A 25,775-nucleotide genomic window follows, 5' to 3' on the forward strand; every position below is an offset into this window, starting at 1 on the left:
GCATAGCCTCCACTTCCTTTTTCACGACCTTCCTTCGGGCCTCCGGAATCCGATATGGCCTCTTACCATTTCCCCGGGCCGGGTACAGATGTGGTGATGAGGGTTGTGCGGCCCAGCTTCTCGGAGAACACCGCCGTGTTCCGATCGACGAGCTCTTGCTTCTGGGCCGGGTCGAGATCCTCATTGCTCGGGACCACCACTGGTACCGTTGGCGTCCTGGGTCCTGACCAGAACACGGCCAAGGCTGTCCTCTCGTGCCATTTCTTCAACAGGTTCACGTGTTAAATCTGTTGGGGTTTCCGTCTCCTGGGCTGCCGTACACGGTAATTGACAGTTCCCAGCTTCTACGATCACCTCGTAGGGCCCGTGCCATGTTGCCAGGAACGTACTTTCGGCCGTGGGGATCAAGACCAACATCTTGTCTCCCACCTGGAATTCTCGGGGCTGGGCTCTCCGATTTGTAGACCTGGACTTGGGCGCGTTGGGCCATCGCCTCATGCTGTATACTCCGTCTGTCACCAGGCCTCAACGAGTCTCCCCCTGGTGGCTGACCTGCTGTACGCCACAGTTTACCAACATATATTTTGATAAATAGAATTGAAAGCTTCTCATTATGGTAAGTGGTGAAATAAGTATAGCCAGTTATAACTGTAATGGCTTAGCAGATAATAAGAAAAGACGATCAGTATTTACCTGGCTAAAAGAGAAGGAATATAATATCTATTGTTTACAGGAAACTCATTCAACAATTTTAGATGAAGTTTTGTGGAAAAACGACTGGGGGGTGAAATATAAGCAAGCAGTTTAGCAGTTACATCGGTGGGGCCCGGTGGCAATAAATTCATTTAAAAAAACGAAAGCTTATCTTGACTTAGTTGGTAGAGTAGCAGTGTTGGATAGCCTTAGCCAGCTAACTAACATAAATTGCATTCCTCTCCGTTTGAGTCAGGTTGTTGAATAGGCTAAATTTGCTCCATTAGCTAAGTGAGTGAAAGGTAAACTGACAAAGAAAAAAATACAATGAAACGTAGCTAACTCTCGCACTTTCTCTCTCTGTGTATTGAAGTCAGTGCACCTAGAGGAGGATGGAAAGTAGCTGTCCTCCGGCTACACCCTCTGTATGGTGGTACCCAAGAGGGTGCTGTTGATGGAACTTGCAAAAATAGTGCAAAACCGTGTGTTTTAATCAGTTATTCGGTGACACATTAATATTTTTAGTATAGTTTTATCTAAAAAGGATAACTTTAAAAAAAAATGTTTCACTATTTATTTTTTCTTCTGAAATTCACTTAGGAGGATGATCCTCCCCTTTCTCCTCTGAGGAGCCTCCGCTGATTCACACTTCATACCAGTACGTGTCTCTCATCCCTAACACCAGCACACTGGTGATGGAGAGATGGTGAGAGGGGATTGGGTGATGGAGAGAGGGGGATTTGAGTGATGGAGAGATGGTGAGACTGGTAGTGATGGAGAGAGGTGAGACTGGTAGTGATGGAGAGAGGTGAGACTGGTAGTGATGGAGAGAGGTGAGACTGGTAGTGATGGAGAGAGGTGAGACTGGTAGTGATGGAGAGAGGTGAGACTGGTAGTGATGGAGAGAGGTGAGACTGGTAGTGATGGAGAGAGGTGAGACTGGTAGTGATGGAGAGAGGTGAGACTTACATTCAGGTGGATGACGGGATGAATAGATGGATGGATGAATAATGGATAACTGACAAGAAGGGGGTCAGAGTGGGGGAGAGATGAGGTTATGGTGACACACATCTAAAGGTGTGAGACGGTTGGATAGAATATTCTACCTGGTGACACAGGTCTGAAGGTGTGAGACGATTGGCTAGAATATTCTGCCTGGTAACACAGGTATTACTCTGTCTGGCTAGTGGCTTCCCTTCTCCTCTCCTCTAATATCCTATTTTCTTTTTCTCTTCTGGTCTCTTCTCCTCCTCCTCTTCTCTCCTGGTCTCATCACCCTCCTCTCATCACCCTCCTCTCATCACCCTCCTCTCATCACCCTCCTCCTCTCATCACCCTCCTCATCACCCTCCTCTCATCATTACCCTCCTCCTCTCATCACCCTCCTCCTCTCATCACCCTCCTCCTCTCATCACCCTCCTCCTCTCATTACCCTCCTCCTCTCATCACCCTCCTCCTCTCATTACCCTCCTATCATCACCCTCCTCCTCTCATTACCTTCCTCTCATTACCCTCCTCATCACCCCTTCTCATTACCCACCTCTTATTAGCCTGCTCTCATTAGCCTCCTCTCATCACCCTCCTCTCATTACCCTCCTCTCATCACCCTCCTCTCATTACCCTCCTCCTCTCATTACCCTCCTCTCATCACCCTCCTCCTCTCATTACCCTCCTATCATTACCCTCCTCCTCTCATTACCCTCCTCATCACCCCTTCTCATTACCCTCCTATCATTACCCTCATCCTCTCATTACCCTCATCACCCCTTCTCATCACCCTCCTCTCATTACCCTCCTCCTCTCATTACCATCCTCTCATCACCCTCCTCCTCTCATTACCCTCCTCATCACCCCTGCTCATTACCCTCCTCTCATTACCCTCCTCTCATTAACCTCCTCTCATTACCCTCCTCTCATTACCCTCCTCTCATTAGCCTCCTCTCATCAGCCTCCTCTCATCACCCTCCTCTCATTACCCTCCTCCTCTCATTACCCTCATCTCATTACCATCATCCTCTCATTACCCTCATCTCATTACCATCATCCTCTCATTACCCTCCTCCTCTCATTACCCTCCTATCATTACCCTCCTCATTACCCTCCTCTCATTACCCTCCTCTCATTACCCTCCTCTCATTACCCTCCTCTCATTACCCTCCTCTCATTACCCTCCTCTCATCACCCTCCTTTCATCACCCTCCTCTCATCACCCTCCTCTCATTACCTTTCTCTCATTACCCTCCTCTCATCACCCTCCTCCTCATCATCACCCTCCTCATCATCACCCCCCTCCTCATCATCACCCCCTTCCGTTTCACCTCTTTTATTTTTTCAGCTCATTTTTCCATCGCTGATATGTCCATCCCATGGACTAATGTGTGTGCTCTCTCTCTCTCCTTCTCCCCCCTCTCTCCTTCTCTCTCTCTATCCCTCTGTCTCTCTCTCTCCGTCTGTCTCTCTCTCTCCTTCTCCCCTCTCTCTCTTTCTCTCTGTCTATCCCTCTGTCTCTCTCTGTCTCTCTGTCTCTCTCTGTCTCTATCTCTCTCTCTATGTCTCTCTCTCTGTCTCTCTCTGTCTCTCTGTCTCTATCTCGCTCTCTCTGTCTCTCTGTCTCTATCTCTCTCTCTCTCTCTCTCTCTCTCTCTCTCTCTCTCTCTCTCTCTGTCTCTGTCTCTGTCTCTCTCTCTCTCTCCTTCTCCCCCCTCTCTCCTTCTCTCTCTCTATCCCTCTGTCTCTCTCTCTCCGTCTGTCTCTCTCTCTCCTTCTCCCCTCTCTCTCTTTCTATCCCTCTGTCTCTCTCTCTCTCTCTCTCTCTCTCTCTCTCTCTCTCTCTCTCTCTCTCTCTCTCTCTCTCTCTCTCTCTCTCTCTCTCTCTCTCTCTCTCTCTCTCTCTCTCTCTCTCTCTCTTTCTCTCTCTCTCTCTCCTTCTCCCCTCTCTCTCTTTCTCTCTCTCTATCCCTCTCTCTCTCTCTCTCTCTCTCCTTCTCCCCTCTCTCTCTGTCTCTATCTCTATCCCTCTGTCTCTCTCTCTCCCTCTGTCTCCTCTCTCTCTATCCCTCTGTCTCGCTCTCTTCCTCTGTCTCTCTCTCTCAATTCAATTCAATTGACTTTATTGACATGGCAAGTTAATTATTACTTACATTGTCAAAGTATACATATAGAAAAATAAAAAAATATATATTTATATATAAATAAATGGTGGGACCAACAGCAATAATAATAGTAGTAGTGGACATGGGATTACCATTAACAACAACTACAACAACAATATTAATGAGAACAACAATATATTAAAGCAATAGTAGTAGACCAGTGTCAACATGACTGAGAACACATATGACCTGGTATGAAAGACAAAACAAAACAAGATGGGAAATATTATTGACATTACATTGCACTTTTCGCTGGCTGTCCCTCAGGTTGTGGCAGGGGGACACATATTTGGCTGCCAAAACTGCACATTTTGGCTTTTCACCCAATAAATATTAAAAAAAGAATATTGATCTTTTATAGTTTCAAATTCTTTGTATTGAATTATAATTTTGGGAAAGAAATATTCTCTTAGATCTGAGTATTTGTCACAGTGTAATAGGAAATGCAGCTCTGTCTCTACCTCTCCCCTGGAGTAGAGTGAGCGATTCCTGTCCTCTCTGGGCAGCCAGGTTTGTCTGTGATGACCGGTCTCTATAGCCAGACTGTGCTCACTCACCCTCTCTATCCCTCTCTCTCTCTCTCTCTCTCTCTCTCTGTCTCTCCCTCTGTCTCTCCCTCTGTCTCTATCTCTGTCTGTCTCCCTCTCTCTCTGTCTCCCTCTCTCCTTCTCTCTCTCTCCCTCTGTAGGTGGAGGAGATCCGTGTCTTCATTGAGTCTCTGGCTGAGAAGGTGGAGGAGGTGAAGAGGAAACACAGTGCCATCCTGGCTGCACCCAACCCCGACGAGAGTGAGTCATTACACTATATTAACGACAGACTGTTACCCCGACGAGAGTGAGTCACTACACTATATTAACGACAGGCTGTTACCCCGACGAGAGTGAGTCATTACCCTATATTAACGACAGACTGTTACCCCGACGAGAGTGAGTCATTACCCTATATTAACAACAGGCTGTTACCCCGACGAGAGTGAGTCATTACCCTATATTAACGACAGACTGTTACCCCGACGAGAGTGAGTCACTACACTATATTAACGACAGGCTGTTACCCCGACGAGAGTGAGTCATTACCCTATATTAACGACAGACTGTTACCCCGACGAGAGTGAGTCATTACCCTATATTACGACAGACTGTTACCCCGACGAGAGTGAGTCATTACCCTATATAACGACAGACTGTTACCCCGACGAGAGTGAGTCATTACCCTATATTAACGACAGACTGTTACCCCGACGAGAGTGAATCATTACCCTATATTAACGACAGACTGTTACCCCTACGAGAGTGAGTCATTACCCTATATTAACGACAGGCTGTCACCCCTACGAGAGTGAGTCATTACCCTATATAACGACAGACTGTTACCCCGACGAGAGTGAGTCATTACCCTATATAACGACAGGCTGTTACCCCTACGAGAGTGAGTCATTACCCTATATTAACGACAGGCTGTTACCCCGACAAGAGTGAGTCATTACCCTATATTAACGACAGACTGTTACCCCGACGAGAGTGAGTCATTACCCAATATTAACTACAGACTGTTACCCCGACGAGAGTGAGTCATTACCCTATATTAACGACATACTGTTACCCCGACGAGAGTGAGTCACTACCCTATATGAACGACAGGCTGTTACCCCGACGAGAGTGAGTCATTACCCTATATAACGACAGGCTGTTACCCCTACGAGAGTGAGTCATTACCCTATATGAACGACAGGCTGTTACCCCGACGAGAGTGAGTCACTACACTATATTAACGACAGACTGTTACCCCGACGAGAGTGAGTCATTACCCTATATTAACGACAGACTGTTACCCCGACGAGAGTGAGTCATTACCATATATTAACGACAGACTGTTACCCCGACGAGAGTGAGTCACTACACTATATTAACGACAGGCTGTTACCCCGACGAGAGTGAGTCACTACACTATATTAACGACCGACTGTTACCCCGACGAGAGTGAGTCACTACACTATATGAACGACAGACTGTTACCCCGACGAGAGTGAGTCATTACCCTATATTAACGACCGACTGTTACCCCGACGAGAGTGAGTCATTACCCTATATTAACGACAGACTGTTACCCCGACGAGAGTGAGTCACTACACTATATAACGACAGACTGTTACCCCGACGAGAGTGAGTCACTACACTATATTAAAGACAGACTGTTACCCCGACGAGAGTGAGTCATTACCCTATATTAACGACAGGCTGTTACCCCGACGAGAGTGAGTCACTACCCTATATTAACGACAGACTGTTACCCCGACGAGAGTGAGTCATTACCCTATATTAACGACAGGCTGTTACCCCGACGAGAGTGAGTCACTACCCTATATTAACGACAGACTGTTACCCCGACGAGAGTGAGTCATTACCCTATATTAACGACAGGCTGTTACCCCGACGAGAGTGAGTCACTACCCTATATTAACGACAGGCTGTTACCCCGACGAGAGTGAGTCATTACCCTATATTAACGACATACTGTTACCCAGACGAGAGTGAGTCATTACCCTATATTAACGACAGACTGTTACCCCGACGAGAGTGAGTCATTACCCTATATTAACGACAGACTGTTACCCAGACGAGAGTGAGTCATTACCCTATATTAACGACAGACTGTTACCCAGACGAGAGTGAGTCATTACCCTATATTAACGACCGACTGTTACCCCGACGAGAGTGAGTCATTACCCTATATTAACGACCGACTGTTACCCCGACAAGAATGAGTCACTACACTATTAACGACAGACTTTACTGTTACCCCAACCTCCATGGAGAACAGAGGTGTGATGTCACAGTTACTGGAATAGTAACATCAGTCCAACACCCGAAGCCAGATCATATCCCTGACTCCAACCCCATCCAGTGTCTGTCTGTCTGGCTGGCTGGCTGGCTGGCTGGCTCCATCATTAGGGAGTCTGTCAGTGCAAGACCCGTCACACCCCATTGATGAAGAATCATTTTTTACAAATGAATCATTCATCCCTAAGTTAATCTTTAATTCCATAACCAGACTTAAATGACTTCTAATGAGTTAGCGGATCTGACGATGGAGTCTGGCCTAAGGGGAACCAGCAGGGAGAACGGGCCTCCGTTAGCTAGATGAGGAGGAGGAAGAGGAGGATGATTTGTCACAGAAGGAAATAAAATAGAATTTTATAAAACTTTATTGGTCACATACACATGGTTAGCAGATGTTATTGCGAGTGTAGTGAAATGCTTGTGCTTCTAGATCTGACAGTGCTGCAGTATCTAACAGGTAATATCTAACAATTCCACAACAAAACCTAATATCTAACAATTCCACAACAAAACCTAATATCTAACACATTCCACAACAAAACCTAATACACACAATCTAGTAAAGGAATGGGATGAGAATATATAAGTATAAAATGTATGGATGAGCAGTGACAGAGTGACTAAGATGCAATAGATAGTAAAGAATAGATAGTAAAGGATACAGTAAACAGTATATACATATGAGATGAGTAATGTGAGATATGTAAACATTATTAAAGTGGCATTATTAAAGTGACTAGTGTTCCATTTATTAAAGTGGCCAATGATATCAAGTCTGTAGGTAGGCAGCTTCAATCTTGAAACGTGGACTCTGATTGGTCAGACCAGCTTTGGATAGACCTAAACACGGGGGGGCTTCCTGTTTTAGTTTCTGCCTATAGGAGGGGAGCAACAGGATGGAGTCTTGGTCAGATTTGCGAAAGGGAGGGCCTTGTATGCATCGCGGAGTGGCAGTGGTCGAGCGTGTTACTCTCTCGTGAACTGCAATCGATATGCTGATAGAATTTAGGTAGCCTTGTTCTCAAATTAGCTTTGTTAAAATCCCCAGCTACAATACATGCAGCCTCAGGATATGGTTTCCAGTTTGCATAAAGTCCAGTGAAGTTCCTTGAGGGCCGTCTTGGTATCCGCTTGCGGGGGGATATACACGGCTGTGCCGATAACCGAGGAGAGTTGTCTTGGGAGATAATACGGCCAACATTTGATTGTGAGGAATTCTAGGTCAGGTGAACAAAAGGACTTGAGTTCCTGTATGTTGTTACGATTACACCATGAGTCGCTAATCATGAAACATACACCCTTCTTCTTACCAGAGAGATGTTTGTTCCTGTCGGTGCGATACACTGAAAATCCCATTGGCTGTACTGACTCCGGCAGCATGTCCCAAGCTAGCCATGTCTCCGTGGAACAGAGTATGCTACAATCCCTTTTCTCTTTTGAAAGCAACTTTTGCCCTAATTCCGTTGACTTTGGTAACTAGGGACTGGACATTAGCGAGTAATATACTGGGAAGCGGTGGGTGGTGTGAGCGCATCCGAAGCCTCACTAGAAGACCGCTCCGGCACCCTCTCCTCCGGCGGCGTTGTTGTTTCGGTTCAGATTAAATGCCCTGGGAGGTGCAGACAAAGGATCCGCTTTGGGAAAGTCGTATTCCTGGTCGTATTGCTGGTTGTGCTGGTAAGTTGACGTCTCTCTGATATCCAATAGTTCTTCGCGGCTGTATGTAATAACACTCAAGATTTTCTGGGCTAACGATGTAAGAAATAATAATAAGAAAAAACTACGAAATACTGCACAGTTTCCAAAGGACTAGAAGCGAAGCTGCCATCTCTATCGGCGCCATCTTTCCGACCTATGGACGTTTTGAGACAGATGTTAAGATTATGACATCATTGAGGTGACATTTTAAGTCTGTCTGCCACGCTGGTGTTCTATTTCCCAGAAAACATCTCTCTATCGAGTTATTTTGTAACAAAGTTATGTTCTTCCTGAAGCTGTGTTGCTTTTTATGTTTCACCATAAACACCTCCCTGTCTCTCCCTCCCTCCCTCCCTCCTCACCCCCCTCTGTCATGACTGCCAGTCCTTTGCCCCACTTCTGGCCACATGGGAATATACTATAAATCACAGCAGTAATCTACCCCCTGCCCACCGCCATCTGCATCGGTTGTCCTCCTCCAACCACTACACAGGGTTGGATTTCAGCCCATACATCCCTTTAATGACTACACAGGGTTGGATTTCAGCCCATACATCCCTTTAACCACTACACAGGGTTGGATTTCAGCCCATACATCCCTTTAATGACTACACAGGGTTGGATTACAGCCCATACATCCCTTTAACCACTACACAGGGTTGGATTTCAGCCCATACATCCCTTTAACGACTACACAGGGTTGGATTACAGCCCATACATCCCTTTAACCACTACACAGGGTTGGATTACAGCCCATACAACCCTTTAACCACTACACAGGGTTGGATTACAGCCCATGCATCCCTTTAACCACTACACAGGGTTGGATTACAGCCCATGCAATGAGGGGGCAGGGGAAGGCAATGTGGCGTGTTTAAGATGGGGCCTTTCCATAGGTCGTTTTGTGGCATGTGAGGAGCACAACAGTCAGGGTGTGTAAAATGTTAATGTCAGGCCTATTCATTATATGGAGGTCAATAGATACCTTCCTACCGCCCAGTGTGGTGCTAATGGAATAGAGACAGAGACTAGTGTCATCTGGATTATGGGAGGGAAGGAGGGAGGGAAGGAGGGAGGGAGGGAGGGAGGGAGTGAGGGAGGGAGGGAGTGAGGGAGGGAGGGAGGGAGGGAGTGAGGGAGGGAGTGAGGGAGGGAGTGAGGGAGTGAGGGAATTGAGTGAGGGAGTGAGGGAGTGAGGGAGTGAGTGAGGGAGTGAGTGAGTGAGGGAGGGAGTGAGTGAGGGAGTGAGTGAGTGAGGGAGGGAGGGAGGGAGGGAGGGAGGGAGGGAGGGAGGGAGGGAGGGAGGGAGGGAGGGAGGGAGGGAGTTCCATCTGTTTGGACCTGTAGTCGCTGCCAGTTTGGAAGCCTTTTGTTAATTAGAAAATTAGGTAGTTTAATAAAAGATACGATATCAAGACCGGGTACGCTGGGATACAAGACAGTCGAAGTGATCGGTCCCACAGGTCAATATGAATAACTTCCGTACCGAACTCAGACAAATACAACCACACATTTACAGGACTTTTTCAGAATGGTATGATCTTGTTCATTGAGAGAAAATGTGAGTGGGCTTCATCGACATAGGCTTTCACAACCGTGAAACTGTAGAAGCTCACCAAACAGAAATGGACATGTCCTACAGTAGGCTACCACTTAGCATCCGATGTGCACAGGGCCAGGACGGTATTGATCATTGGTTTGTTAAATTAGACCTGCCATCTTGCAATACTCAATGACTTCCACAACTTTACACACGCACGCACGCACGCACGCACACACACACACACACACTCTCTCGACAGTAGTGCTGAGGACCGTAGGCCGAAGTAGCTCACAGCCGAAGGAGCTATACCCATCTCTCTGTCTCTCTGTCTCTCTGATCTACCAGTCTGTTAGCAAGTCCTGTAATTATAGGGATACTCACAGAGAGCGGACTGATATGACACCCTGTCCGGCCTAGGACTCCCCCGTTGATTCAAACAATTCACCACAGTGATGTCCTTTCAGATAACTATGGGATGTCCACATGTATGTTCCTAATGTACAGAAAACAGTTCAACAGTCCCTAGGATGAAATGCATAGCCTGTAGGTTCTAAACACTCCTTGAGTAAAATACACACACGTGTTATACCCCGTTGTAATGTGCTGTAATAGGAAATACAGAATTTGACTTGCCACCTAGCAAGTTCCTGAAAAACATTCACAGCAACCCAGTGTAGATGTACAGTATAGGAATATAGCAGTATGAGACTGAGGTGTGATTCATCAAAGGACACCTACCCTATTAAGCTACAGGGAGGCTAGCCTAGGGCCTTGAGGTAGAGACAGACAGTGTATTATATTAGACCTGCTCTGAGACAGACAGTGTATTATATTAGACCTGCTCTGAGACAGACAGTGTATTATATTAGACCTGCTCTGAGACAGACAGTGTATTATATTGGAGCTGCTCTGAGACAGACTTTAATTTGAGAACAGACTGATTCTGGAGGGTGAGACACCTTGAGTTCAGCTGTTTCGTCTGTCTGTCTGTCTGTCTGTCTGTCTGTCTCTCAGCTTCTTTCTCTTCCACTCGCTCACTGTCAGCTGCCTCCATCTTCCCTAAGGCTGCTTCCCCTCTTATTTTCTAGCTTCCCTAAGGCTGCTTCCCCTCTTATTTTCTAGCTTCCCTACGGGTGCTTCCCCTCATATTTTCTAGCTTCCCTAAGGGTGCTTCCCTAAGGCTGCTTCCCCTCTTATTTTCTAGCTTCCCTAAGGGTACTTCCCCTCTTATTTTCTAGCTTCCCTAAGGCTGCTTCCCCTCTTATTTTCTAGCTTCCCTAAGGGTGCTTCCCTAAGGCTGCTTCCCCTCTTATTTTCTAGCTTCCCTAAGGGTGCTTCCCTAAGGCTGCTTCCCCTCTTATTTTCTATCTTCCCTAAGGGTACTTCCCCTCTTATTTTATAGCTTCCCTAAGGGTGCTTCCCTTCTTATTTTCTAGCTTCCCTAAGGGTGCTTCCCTAAGGCTGCTTCCCCTCTTATTTTCTAGCTTCCCTAAGGCTGCTTCCCCTCTTCTTTTCTAGCTTCCCTACGGGTATTATTTTATTTTCTGTAATACGAGGGCTTCCTCTCTTTTCCCTCTCTGCTAATAAAAGCTGTATCTGTGTTTTTAAGTTTCTGGCTCAGTGCCACACACTCACACACACAGTCACGCTATTATAACAGAGGCTCTGAGTGGGACTGACAGTAAGACAGACAGCGAACTTATTGGATTTTATACACACTTCAGTCAGCTCACAGGGCGGCTGCTGAAGAACAGGACAATGGAGAGAGAGAGGTAGGGGTAGTCTGAAAGGGGTTACCAAGTGCAAAGTCTAGCCTGGTAGAGAGGAGAGAGGGATAGTATTTTTATTTATTTAACTAGGCAAGTCAGTTAAGAACAAATTCTTATTTACAATGACGGCCTACACCGGCCAAACCCTAACCCGGACGACGCTGGGCCAATGCTGCCCTATGGGACTCCCAATCACGGCCGGTTGTGATACAGCCTGGAATCGAACCAGGGTGTCTGTAGTGACGCCTCTAGTACTGAGATGCAGTGCCTTAGACCACTGTGCCGCTCGGGAGCCCTTTTGACTGAACATTTCTCCCCGTGAACTCTGTTGAACTCTGTTGAACTCTGTTGAACTCTGTTGAACTCTGTTGAACTCTTGCGGAAGTGAGTGAGATCATGAGATGAGAGCGTGAGATCCTTGTTGAGCGTTAACTTTGATTGTTCCCTTGTGCTTTGGTGTGCCGTATGTTCCCTGGTGTGTTGGTGTATCGTATGTTCCCTGGTGTGTTGGTGTGCCGTATGTTCCCTGGTGTGTTGGTGTGCCGTATGTTCCCTGATGTGTTGGTGTGCCGTATGTTCCCTTGTGTGTTGGCGTGCCGTATGTTCCCTGGTGTGTTGGTGTGCCGTATGTTCCCTGGTGTGTTGGTGTGCCGTATGTTCCCTTGTGTGTTGGTGTGCCGTATGTTCCCTAGTGTGTTGGTGTGCCGTATGTTCCCTGGTGTGTTGGCGTGCCGTATGTTCCCTTGTGTGTTGGCGTGTCGTATGTTCCCTGGTGTGTTGGTGTGTCGTATGTTCCCTGGTGTGTTGGCGTGCCGTATGTTCCCTTGTGTGTTGGTGTGTCGTATGTTCCCTGGTGTGTTGGTGTGTCGTATGTTCCCTGGTGTGTTGGTGTATCGTATGTTCCTTGGTGTGTTGGTGTGTCGTATGTTCCCTGGTGTGTTGGTGTGCCGTATGTTCCCTTGTGTGTTGGCGTGCCGTATGTTCCCTGGTGTGTTGGTGTGCCGTATGTTCCCTTGTGTGTTGGCGTGTCGTATGTTCCCTGGTGTGTTGGTGTGCCGTATGTTCCCTTGTGTGTTGGTGTGCCGTATGTTCCCTTGTGTGTTGGTGTGCCGTATGTTCCCTGGTGTGTTGGTGTGCCGTATGTTCCCTGGTGTGTTGGCGTGCCGTATGTTCCCTTGTGTGTTGGCGTGTCGTATGTTCCCTGGTGTGTTGGTGTGTCGTATGTTCCCTGGTGTGTTGGCGTGCCGTATGTTCCCTTGTGTGTTGGCGTGTCGTATGTTCCCTGGTGTGTTGGTGTGTCGTATGTTCCCTGGTGTGTTGGCGTGCCGTATGTTCCCTTGTGTGTTGGTGTGTCGTATGTTCCCTGGTGTGTTGGTGTGTCGTATGTTCCCTGGTGTGTTGGTGTATCGTATGTTCCCTTGTGTGTTGGTGTGTCGTATGTTCCCTTGTGTGTTGGTGTGCCGTATGTTCCCTTGTGTGTTGGCGTGTCGTATGTTCCCTGGTGTGTTGGCGTGTCGTATGTTCCCTTGTGTGTTGGTGTGTCGTATGTTCCCTGGTGTGTTGGTGTGTCGTATGTTCCCTGGTGTGTTGGTGTGCCGTATGTTCCCTTGTGTGTTGGTGTGTCGTATGTTCCCTGGTGTGTTGGTGTGCCGTATGTTCCCTGGTGTGTTGGTGTGTCGTATGTTCCCTGATCTGTTGGTGTGTCGTATGTTCCCTGGTGTGTTGGTGTGCCGTATGTTCCCTTGTGTGTTGGTGTGTCGTATGTTCCCTGGTGTGTTGGCGTGTCGTATGTTCCCTGGTGTGTTGGCGTGTCGTATGTTCCCTGGTGTGTTGGTGTGTCGTATGTTCCCTGGTGTGTTGGTGTGCTGTATGTTCCCTGGTGTGTTGGTGTGTCGTATGTTCCCTGGTGTGTTGGTGTGTCGTATGTTCCCTGGTGTGTTGGCGTGCCGTATGTTCCCTGGTGTGTTGGTGTGTCGTATGTTCTGATGTTAGAAGGTGGTGAAGTCATGTGGGACAACTAGAAGTCATAGGTGTATGCTTCTTAAGTAGGCCTTAGGTTTGTCCTATGAAAACTAGGAGCGAGAAAACCCTCAAGATAAAACAACTGAAAAACATCAAGAAATAAAACCCTGAAATGAACCTCAAGAAATAAAACTCCGAAGACTGAAAACCATGGCTGCGATTCGCAGTGTATTCTGCCCTTCTTGTCTGAGCCCTAATGACAGACTATATGATTTACTTCGTGGTGCCCCTGAATGGATATATGGGATGCATGTTCCAGCTGGAAGACTTGACCGTGAAGATCAACTACCTGTCTTGTCGATCTATTCCAACCAAAATCCATGATTTTCTGTCCTTCCTTCAGTTTTGAAGAAAATGGAATGAGATTAAACTGGGCCTATGTTAGATGGAGAATGTGCTTAGTGGAACATCACTGCCTGGTTATGCTGTTGAAGATGAAATCTGTGGGCTTAATGAGATCCAGGCCATCCGTATTTCAAAGCCTTGTGAACAAACCTAAATCGAAAGTGACTGTTTTGGTCCAATTCAATGAAGTTAATGAAGAGTTCTGATGCATTTGGTTTTTCAAACGCTTGCCTGCAGGTAAAAAATATATAAATCTCGAAAATGTCCATTTGAATCATTTAGCAGATTCTCTTATCCAGAGCGACTTACAGGAGCAATTAGGGTTAAGTTGACAGATTCTTCACTTAGTCGGCTCGGTGTTTTCAACCAACAACCTTTCAGTTACTGGCCCAATGCTCTTAAACGCTAAGCTACCTCACTCTGTCTCTTGTGCTCTCTCTTTACCTCTCGCTCTCTCTCTGTCTCTCTCTTTCTCTCTTTACCTCTCTTTCTCTCTACACCTCTCTCTCTCTCTCTGTCTCTCTGTCTCTCTCTCTTTACCTCTCTCTCTTTCTCTCTTTACCTCTCTCTCTTTCTCTCTACACCTCTCTCTCTCTCTCTCTCTGTCTCTCTGTCTCTCTCTCTTTACCTCTCTCTCTTTCTCTCTTTACCTCTCTCTCTTTCTCTCTACACCTCTCTCTCTCTCTCTCGCTCTCTCTCTACCTATCTCTCAGCAGCCTACACAGAGTCCTGTGCAGAGAGGGCTGCATTACCTCATGGAAACACAGGGCATTCGTTGGGGTTTGACCTTTAGGGGTTTGACCTTTAGGGGTTTGACCCTGTGTTGTTGTTGAAGAGAATGCGCTGTGACTAGGTTAGTTTAGGGTAAGTGGGTTAGTTAAGGTGAGTGGGTTAGTTAAGGTGAGTGGGTTAGTTAAGGTGAGTGGGTTAGTTAAGGTGAGTGGGTTAGTTAAGGGGAGTGGGTTAGTTAAGGGGAGTGGGTTAGTTAAGGGGAATGGGTTAGTTAAGGGGAGTGGGTTAGTTTAGGGGAGTGGGTTAGTTAAGGGGAGTGGGTTAGTTAAGGGGAGTGGGTTAGTTAAGGGGAGTGGGTTAGTTTAGGGGAGTGGGTTAGTTTAGGGGAGTGGGTTAGTTTAGGGGAGTGGGTTAGTTAAGGGGAGTGGGTTAGTTAAGGGGAGTGGGTTAGTTTAGGGGAGTGGGTTAGTTTAGGGGAGTGGGTTAGTTTAGGGGAGTGGGTTAGTTTATGGGAGTGGGTTAGTTTAGGGGAGTGGGTTAGTTTAGGGGAGTGGGTTAATTAATGTGTGTGGGTTAATTAATGTGTGTGGGTTAGTTAATGTGTGTGGGTTAGTTAAGGGGACTGGAGTTAGTTAAGGGGACTGGAGTTAGTTAAGGGGACTGGAGTTAAGGGGACTGGGGTTAGTTATGAGGGTGCGGTTAGTTATGAGGGTGCGGTTAGTTATGAGGGTGCGGTTAGTTATGAGGGTGCGGTTAGTTAAGGGGGGTGGGGTTAGTTAAGGGGGGTTGCTGTTAGTTAAGGGGAGTGCGGTTAGTTAAGGGTGGTGGGGTTAGTTAAGGGGAGTGCGGTTAGTTAAGGGGAGTGCGGTTAGTCACGGTTAGTTAAGAGGAGTGGGGTTAGTTTAGTTCAACAAATAGTATATTCGTAACATACTGTATGTATTGTTTTTAGGTGTCCATATACAATTTACAACCATACTGACTTCCAAAACCATAGCAAAAAACATTGTTTTAAACACGTGTACCGGACTACCTAATGAGGCCAAAATCCCCTTTTTTAAAAGAGGATTCTTTTCACCTCTGCCACAAAGAAGCCCCAACCATCCAGAAAGAAAAGAAAACCCTGTCGAAGAGATTCCATCAAATCTGGTACCTTTCTTCCAATGTAACAATTGAAAGGTAAGATGCATATTGATTATGTTTATATGCTATATTTAAGCAACAAGGCACGAGGCGGTGTGGTATATGGCCAATATACCACAACAGCTGTTCTTAAGCACGACACAACGTGGAGTGCCTAGAATACAGCCGTGGTATATTGGCCATATACCACAACCCCCCCCCCGAGGTGCCTTATTGCTGTTATAAACTGGTTACCAACGTAATTAGAGCAGTAAGAATAAATGTTTTGTCATACCCGCGGTATACGGTCTGATATACTATGGCTTTCAGCCTATCAGCCTATCAGCATTCAGGGCTCGACCCCACCCGGTCTATAATCCTTTTAAAAATGATTGCTATATAAGAGGGCTCAACTATACTGTAGATTTCATACAGTCTACCTCCTCAGCTCTTGATAGAGTGATTGTCCTGTCAGTGATTACATCTGCTGCGTGGTTCAAGTGTATTTGGTGACAGTACAGTGTTACAGGGTTGTGAACTGCTACCCGCGTGTCATATTTTCGGTGTTATTGCTAGAGAGAACGTAAGAGAGTGCAGAGTGGCTCTGATACTAGTGATAGTGATATGGGGACATTGTGCTCTTCAGCTTTCTGATGCTTTGTGCTGTCGTGCACCTCTGACCCAGCACAGTGCAGCTGTCCCCGATGATAAGGTCACTACCAAGGCAACTGAACCCAGCGGGGTTCTCTCTTGTTATTATTCTCTCTCTCTACCTCTCTCTACCTCTCTCTACCTCTCTCTCTCTCTCTCTCTCTCTCTCTCTCTCTCTCTCTCTCTCTCTCTCTCTCTCTCTCTCTCTCTCTCTCTCTCTCTCTCTCTCTCTCTCTCTCTCTCTCTCTCTCTCTCTCTCTCTCTCTCTCTCTCTCTCTCTCTCTCTCTCTCTCTCTCTCTCTCTCTCTCCTTCTCTCTCTCTCTCTCTCTCTCTCTCTCTCTCTCTCTCTCTCTCTCTCTCTCTCTCTCTCTCTCTCTCTCTCTGTCTCTGTCTCTGTCTCTGTCTCTCTCGCTCTCTCTGTCTCTCTCGCTCCCCCTATCCCAAATCTCTCTCTCTGTCTCTCTCGCTCCCCCTATCCCAAATCTCTCTCTCTGTCTCCTGCTCTTCCTCTCTCCCTCCCTCCCTCCCTCTCCCTCTCTCTCTCTCTCTCATTCATTCCTTCTCTCTGTAATTATTCTCTCTCTATCTCTCTTTCTCATTCCTTCTCTCTGTTATTATTCTCTCTTTCTCATTCCTTCTCTCTGTTATTATTCTCTCTCTGTTATTATTCTCTCTCTCTCTCTCTCATTCCTTCTCTCTGTTGGTGCGTTACCTATGACAACCACCATAGAATTGACAAGGTGTTGTCCAGCATTCAGGCCCTTATGGAATAACCCCCAAAATGAGCAGGAGCCTCGACAACCTCAACGACCTCCCCCTTTGTACACCTCCACCCCTTTTGGGATAAGGGATCTAACGACAATAGATTAGATACATGTTATTGTACCACCAAGGGGGAAATTGTTTGGTCATGACGTAATACATAAAAACTCTGAATGATACACAATATTGCTGTACTGGCTGTTTATGAGATTGTTACACACAAGCTTCGATTATGTGTATTTACTAACTACTATGTAATCATATCTGCTCTTAACAGCTCTGAAGACATGTCTGTACTATGTAATCGTATCTGCTGCTAACAGCTCTGAAGACATGTCTGTACTATGTAATCATATCTGCTGCTAACAGCTCTGAAGACATGTCTGTACTATGTCATCGTATCTGCTGTTAACAGCTCTGAAGACATGTCTGTACTATGTAATCATATCTGCTGCTAACAGCTCTGAAGACATGTCTGTACTATGTAATCATATCTGCTGCTAACAGCTCTGAAGACATGTCTGTACTATGTCATCGTATCTGCTGCTAACAGCTCTGAAGACATGTCTGTACTATGTAATCATATCTGCTGCTAACAGCTCTGAAGACATGTCTGTACTATGTCATCGTATCTGCTGCTAACAGCTCTGAAGACATGTCTGTACTATGTCATCGTATCTGCTGCTAACAGCTCTGAAGACATGTCTGTACTATGTCATCGTATCTGCTGTAACAGCTCTGAAGACATGTCTGTACTAATTGTACCATTAAATCAGCTGCTGTTTGACTTAGTTTGGGTGATCCCTTCTGTCCTTTTTTTCTGTTTGTCTTTATCATTATGATCAAAATATATTTCTTTTAAACTATAAAATGAATATGAAAAGTGCAGTAAAGCTACATAATCACACTAAAAGTTCAATACATATATATATACAGTGGGGAGAACAAGTATTTGATACACTGCCGATTTTGCAGGTTTTCCTACTTACAAAGCATGTAGAGGTCTGTAATTTTTATCATAGGTACACTTCAACTATGAGAGACGGAATCTAAAACAAAAATCCAGAAAATCACATTGTATGATTTTTAAGTAATTAATTTGCATTTTATTGCATGACATAAGTATTTGATACATCAGAAAAGCAGAACTTAATATTTGGTACAGAAACCTTTGTTTGCAATTACAGAGATCATACGTTTCCTGTAGTTCTTGACTAGGTTTGCACACACTGCAGCAGGGATTTTGGCCCACTCCTCCTTACAGATCTTCTCCAGATCCTTCAGGTTTCGGTGCTGTCGCTGGGCAATACGGACTTTCAGCTCCCTCCAAAGATTTTCTATTGGGTTCAGGTCTGGAGACTGGCTAGGCCTCTCCAGGACCTTGAGATGCTTCTTACGGAGCCACTCCTTAGTTGCCATGGCTGTGTGCTTCGTGTCGTTGTCATGCTGGAAGACCCAGCCACGACCCATCTTCAATGCTCTTACTGAGGGAAGGAGGTTGTTGGCCAAGATCTCGCGATACATGGCCCCATCCATCCTCCCCTCAATACGGTGCAGTCGTCCTGTCCCCTTTGCAGAAAAGCATCCCAAAGAATGATGTTTCCACCTCCATGCTTCACGGTTGGGATGGTGTTCTTGGGGTTGTACTCATACTTCTTCTTCCTCCAAACACGGCGAGTGGAGTTAGACCAAAAAGCTCTATTTTTGTCTCATCAGACCACATGACCTTCTCCCATTCCTCCTCTGGATCATCCAGATGGTCATTGGCAAACTTCAGACAGGCCTGGACATGCACTGGCTTAAGCAGGGGGACCTTGCGTGCGCTGCAGGATTTTAATCCATGACGGCGTAGTGTGTTACTAATGGTTTTCTTTGAGACTGTGGTCCCAGCTCTCTTCAGGTCATTGACCAGGTCCTGCCGTGTAGTTCTGGGCTGATCCCTCTTCTTCCTCATGATCATTGATGCCCCACGAGGTGAAATCTTGCATGGAGCCCCAGACTGAGGGTGATTGACCGTCATCTTGAACTTCTTCCATTTTCTAATAATTGCGCCAACAGTTGTTTCCTTCTCACCAAGCTGCTTGCCTATTGTCCTGTAGCCCATCCCAGCCTTGTGCAGGTCTACAATTTTATCCCTGATGTCCTTACACAGCTCTCTGGTCTTGGCCATTGTGGAGGTTGGAATCTGTTTGATTGAGTGTGTGGACAGGTGTCTTTTATACAGGTAACAAGTTCAAACAGGTGCAGTTAATACAGGTAATGAGTGGAGAACAGGAGGGCTTCTTAAAGAAAAACTAACAGGTCTGTGAGAGCCGGAATTCTTACTGGTTGGTAGGTGATCAAATACTTATGTCATGCAATAAAATGCAAATAAATTATTTAAAAATCATACAATGAGATTTTCTGGATTTTTGTTTTAGATTCCGTCTCTCACAGTTGAAGTGTACCTATGATAAAAATTACAGACCTCTACATGCTTTGTAAGTAGGAAAACCTGCAAAATCGGCAGTGTATCAAATACTTGTTCTCCCCACTGTATATATACTCCTATTACCACCAAGAGTCTGATGGCTGTTGGAATGAAACCCCTGTATTTATATGTCTGAATAAGTATTTTGCTGCTGCTATTTGTACTACTGATTTTAATATATGTTGTGATATATTACGCCCCGGGATCCTCTAGAGGTTTGTGAGAGCTACACGACCGCATGGATTCTCCATCTATTAAATAATCACTCTACCAAGATGCCTGCAAATGTAATGCTTGGACGGGAGGAATGTGTATGCCGTCCAATTGCATAGGATAAAGTCAATTCTACTTTATAAATCACCTCCTCACCATAGATCACACGTGACGATTTTCTGTTATGATTCACACACCAAAGGGGTCGCAGAGACTTGCTAAGCCACCTGTAGCCTATAGCAGAGGAACAACATACCCCTTATGGACACGCATGGTGGGGCATTAACACATGACCCATTTCATCTCTTTGACACAACAGTCGGTAATGGACACTGTGGTCTCTTTGCCTACTGCCCAGTAGATTTGTACAATTAATCACCTTGATGTTTCGCCAATAGATTGGAATGAATTGAATTTGATTCATCTCCATAACATGCCTGTTTTCACTTGAAACCGTATTCTGTTTCAACTCAAGTATGCGGTATCTATGGCAATCCATACCAGATGTCCTTACTTACACGTACTTACCTAAATCCCTCTTCCTGTCATTTATGTAAACCCATTTGTAAAATGATTGATAGATCCATGTCTCAGTGGTACCTCCCCATAAACTACGTCTAGGACATTTGCTCTGAGAATAAGCTTTCTGTGCAATGTGTTTCAATTGTTCATCTAACCATTGCTTTATCTTTGGGATATTTGAGTCGTACATATTTTTGTTATACCATTAGCTAGAGCCGACTCTACGGGGTGGCAAAGCTGGGCATGGACCCCTAAGATAGGTTTTGTTACCCCATTAAAAATGACAAACGGTATTGAATTGACCATGTCCGGTTTTGCCAATGCAGCACCGCTGGGCCTGCAAGTAGCGCAGACCGGGACAGAGGCTATATGTCGGTGTGCGCTCATGAGGGAGAGGCAGAGGGGTGTAATAATGTAATATTTAGTAGTTAACTCACAGAGAGGGAAAAAGGTTGTTCACTTTTGCAGACATCTACAGCTAGCTTCATTAAGTTTAATAATTATAGCTAGTTGGCTAAGCTCTGATCAGCTTGGATATCCCAAAATGTCTGGGCACTGCTAAGAGCAAAAAAAATGTCTGGGCACTGCTAAGAGCAAAAAAACTGAGAACCACCATGTCGAGACTGATGCCGAGCTCACCGAGCAGCCTGCTAATCCGACCTAGCAGCAAATGTAATACCCGCTCATCCCCCACGCCACCGGCTGGGCAACAAGATGGGCAGGTAGTGGTTAGAGCGTTGGACTAGAATCCCCGAGCTGACAAGGTAAAAATCTGTCGTACTGCCCCTGAACAAGGCAGTTAACCCACTGTTCCCCTGAACAAGGCAGTTAACCCACTGTTCCTGGGCCGTCACTGTAAATAATAATTTATTCTTAACTGACTTGCCTAGTTAAATAAAGGTTCAATAACAAGATGGAGAATAGCCAGGGCCTAGCACCAGCAGCACGAGGGTAACATCACATGAAACACCTGCACATCTGTTACCCCAGCTACTAGCACCTGACCACCTTGGTGATGAGGAGCCAGCGTTACCCCAGCCACCTGACCACCTCGGTGATGAGGAGCCAGCGTTACCCCAGCCACCTGACCACCTCGGTGATGAGGAGCCAGCGTTACCCCAGCCACTGGACCACCTCGGTGATGAGGAGCCAGCGTTACCCCAGCCACCTGACCACCTCGGTGATGAGGAGCCAGCGTTACCCCAGCCACCTGACCACCTTGGTGATGAGGAGCCAGCATTACCCCAGCCACCTAACCACCTCGGTGATGAGGAGCCAGCGTTACCCCAGCCACCTGACCACCTCGGTGATGAGGAGCCAGCGTTACCCCAGCCACCTGACCACCTCGGTGATGAGGAGACAGCGTTACCCCAGCCACCTGACCACCTCGGTGATGAGGAGCCAGCGTTACCCCAGCCACTGGACCACCTCGGTGATGAGGAGCCAGCGTTACCCCAGCCACCTGACCACCTCGGTGATGAGGAGCCAGCGTTACCCCAGCCACCTGACCACCTCGGTGATGAGGAGCCAGCGTTACCCCAGCCACCTGACCACCTCGGTGATGAGGAGCCAGCGTTACCCCAGCCACCTGACCACCTCGGTGATGAGGAGCCAGCGTTACCCCAGCCACCTGACCACCTCGGTGATGAGGAGACAGCGTTACCCCAGCCACCTGACCACCTCGGTGATGAGGAGACAGCGTTACCCCAGCCACCTGACCACCTCGGTGATGAGGAGACAGCGTTACCCCAGCCACCGGACCACCTCGGTGATGAGGAGCCAGCGTTACCCCAGCCACCGGACCACCTCGGTGATGAGGAGCCAGCGTTACCCCAGCCACCTGACCACCTCGGTGATGAGGAGCCAGCGTTACCCCAGCCACTGGACCACCTCGGTGATGAGGAGCCAGCGTTACCCCAGCCACCTGACCACCTCGGTGATGAGGAGCCAGCGTTACCCCAGCCACCTGACCACCTTGGTGATGAGGAGCCAGCGTTACCCCAGCCACCTGACCACCTCGGTGATGAGGAGCCAGCGTTACCCCAGCCACCTGACCACCTCGGTGATGAGGAGCCAGCGTTACCCCAGCCACTGGACCACCTCGGTGATGAGGAGCCAGCGTTACCCCAGCCACCTGACCACCTCGGTGATGAGGAGCCAGCGTTACCCCAGCCACCTGACCACCTCGGTGATGAGGAGCCAGCGTTACCCCAGCCACCTGACCACCTCGGTGATGAGGAGCCAGCGTTACCCCAGCCACCTGACCACCTCGGTGATGAGGAGCCAGCGTTACCCCAGCCACCTGACCACCTCGGTGATGAGGAGCCAGCGTTACCCCAGCCACCTGACCACCTCGGTGATGAGGAGACAGCGTTACCCCAGCCACCTGACCACCTCGGTGATGAGGAGCCAGCGTTACCCCAGCCACCTGACCACCTCGGTGATGAGGAGACAGCGTTACCCCAGCCACCTGACCACCTCGGTGATGAGGAGACAGCGTTACCCCAGCCACCTGACCACCTCGGTGATGAGGAGACAGCGTTACCCCAGCCACCGGACCACCTCGGTGATGAGGAGACAGCGTTACCCCAGCCACCGGACCACCTCGGTGATGAGGAGCCAGCGTTACCCCAGCCACCGGACCACCTCGGTGATGAGGAGCCAGCGTTACCCCAGCCACCTGACCACCTCGGTGATGAGGAGCCAGCGTTACCCCAGCCACTGGACCACCTCGGTGATGAGGAGCCAGCGTTACCCCAGCCACCTGACCACCTCGGTGATGAGGAGCCAGCGTTACCCCAGCCACCGGACCACCTCGGTGATGAGGAGCCAGCGTTACCCCAGCCACCTGACCACCTCGGTGATGAGGAGCCAGCGTTACCCCAGCCACCGGACCACCTCGGTGATGAGGAGCCAGCGTTACCCCAGCCACCTGACCACCTCGGTGATGAGGAGCCAGCGTTACCCCATCCACCTGACCACCTCGGTGATGAGGAGCCAGCGTTACCCCAGCCACCGGACCACCTCGGTGATGAGGAGCCAGCGTTACCCCAGCCACCTGACCACCTCGGTGATGAGGAGCCAGCGTTACCCCAGCCACCGGACCACCTCGGTGATGAGGAGCCAGCGTTACCCCAGCCACCTGACCACCTCGGTGATGAGGAGCCAGCGTTACCCCAGCCACCTGATCACCTCGGTGATGAGGAGCCAGCGTTACCCCAGCCACCTGACCAACTCGGTGATGAGGAGCCAGCGTTACCCCAGCCACCTGACCACCTCGGTGATGAGGAGCCAGCGTTACCCCAGCCACCTGACCACCTCGGTGATGAGGAGCCAGCGTTACCCCAGCCACCTGACCACCTCGGTGATGAGGAGCCAGCGTTACCCCAGCCACCTGACCACCTCGGTGATGAGGAGCCAGCGTTACCCCAGCCACCTGACCACCTCGGTGATGAGGAGCCAGCGTTACCCCAGCCACCTGACCACCTCGGTGATGAGGAGACAGCGTTACCCCAGCCACCTGACCACCTCGGTGATGAGGAGACAGCGTTACCCCAGCCACCGGACCACCTCGGTGATGAGGAGCCAGCGTTACCCCAGCCACCGGACCACCTCGGTGATGAGGAGCCAGCGTTACCCCAGCCACCTGACCACCTCGGTGATGAGGAGCCAGCGTTACCCCAGCCACCGGACCACCTCGGTGATGAGGAGCCAGCGTTACCCCAGCCACCTGACCACCTCGGTGATGAGGAGCCAGCGTTACCCCAGCCACCGGACCACCTCGGTGATGAGGAGCCAGCGTTACCCCAGCCACCTGACCACCTCGGTGATGAGGAGCCAGCGTTACCCCAGCCACCGGACCACCTCGGTGATGAGGAGCCAGCGTTACCCCAGCCACCGGACCACCTCGGTGATGAGGAGCCAGCGTTACCCCAGCCACCTGACCACCTCGGTGATGAGGAGCCAGCGTTACCCCAGCCACCGGACCACCTCGGTGATGAGGAGCCAGCGTTACCCCAGCCACCTGACCACCTCGGTGATGAGGAGCCAGCGTTACCCCAGCCACCGGACCACCTCGGTGATGAGGAGCCAGCGTTACCCCAGCCACCTGACCACCTCGGTGATGAGGAGCCAGCGTTACCCCAGCCACCTGATCACCTCGGTGATGAGGAGCCAGCGTTACCCCAGCCACCTGACCACCTCGGTGATGAGGAGCCAGCGTTACCCCAGCCACCTGACCACCTCGGTGATGAGGAGCCAGCGTTACCCCAGCCACCTGATCACCTCGGTGATGAGGAGCCAGCGTTACCCCAGCCACCTGATCACCTCGGTGATGAGGAGCCAGCGTTACCCCAGCCACCTGACCACCTCGGTGATGAGGAGACAGCGTTACCCCAGCCACCTGATCACCTCGGTGATGAGGAGCCAGCGTTACCCCAGCCACCTGACCACCTCGGTGATGAGGAGCCAGCGTTACCCCAGCCACCGGACCACCTCGTTGATGAGGAGCCAGCGTTACCCCAGCCACCTGACCACCTCGGTGATGAGGAGCCAGCGTTACCCCAGCCACCTGACCACCTCGGTGATGAGGAGCCAGCGTTACCCCAGCCACCTGACCACCTCGGTGATGAGGAGCCAGCGTTACCCCAGCCACCTGACCACCTCGGTGATGAGGAGCCAGCGTTACCCCAGCCACCTGACCACCTCGGTGATGAGGAGCCAGCGTTACCCCAGCCACCGGACCACCTCGGTGATGAGGAGCCAGCGTTACCCCAGCCACCTGACCACCTCGGTGATGAGGAGCCAGCGTTACCCCAGCCACCTGACCACCTCGGTGATGAGGAGCCAGCGTTACCCCAGCCACCTGACCACCTCGGTGATGAGGAGCCAGCGTTACCCCAGCCACCGGACCACCTCGGTGATGAGGAGCCAGCGTTACCCCAGCCACCGGACCACCTCGGTGATGAGGAGCCAGCGTTACCCCAGCCACCTGACCACCTCGGTGATGAGGAGCCAGCGTTACCCCAGCCACCGGACCACCTAGTGGTTAGAGCGTTGGACTAGTAACCGAAATGTTGCAAGATCGAATCCCCAAGCTGACAAGGTACAAATGTGTCATTCTGCCCCTGAACAAGGCAGTTAACCCACTTTTCCTAGGCCGTCATTGAAAATAAGAATTTGTTCTTAACTGACTTGCCTAGTTAAAGAAAAAAAGGCTGGGTTATCCATGACACAAAGCA

General features: G+C 48.8%; 1 protein-coding gene across 2 annotated transcripts in view; it reads left to right on the forward strand.

Annotated features, from left to right (window-relative positions):
* LOC139548399 (syntaxin-1A-like) overlaps window positions 1–25,775 on the forward strand; it is a 188,009-nt gene that overhangs the window by 78,689 nt on the left and 83,545 nt on the right. For both annotated transcript variants that reach the window (XM_071358073.1, XM_071358071.1), the window contains exon 3: window positions 4,534–4,633. In XM_071358073.1, the coding sequence (XP_071214174.1) occupies window positions 4,534–4,633 (100 nt within the window). The remainder of the gene's footprint in view (window positions 1–4,533; window positions 4,634–25,775) is intronic.

This window comes from Salvelinus alpinus, chromosome 21, assembly GCF_045679555.1.
Source record: "Salvelinus alpinus chromosome 21, SLU_Salpinus.1, whole genome shotgun sequence".
Classification (NCBI taxonomy): domain Eukaryota; kingdom Metazoa; phylum Chordata; class Actinopteri; order Salmoniformes; family Salmonidae; genus Salvelinus; species Salvelinus alpinus.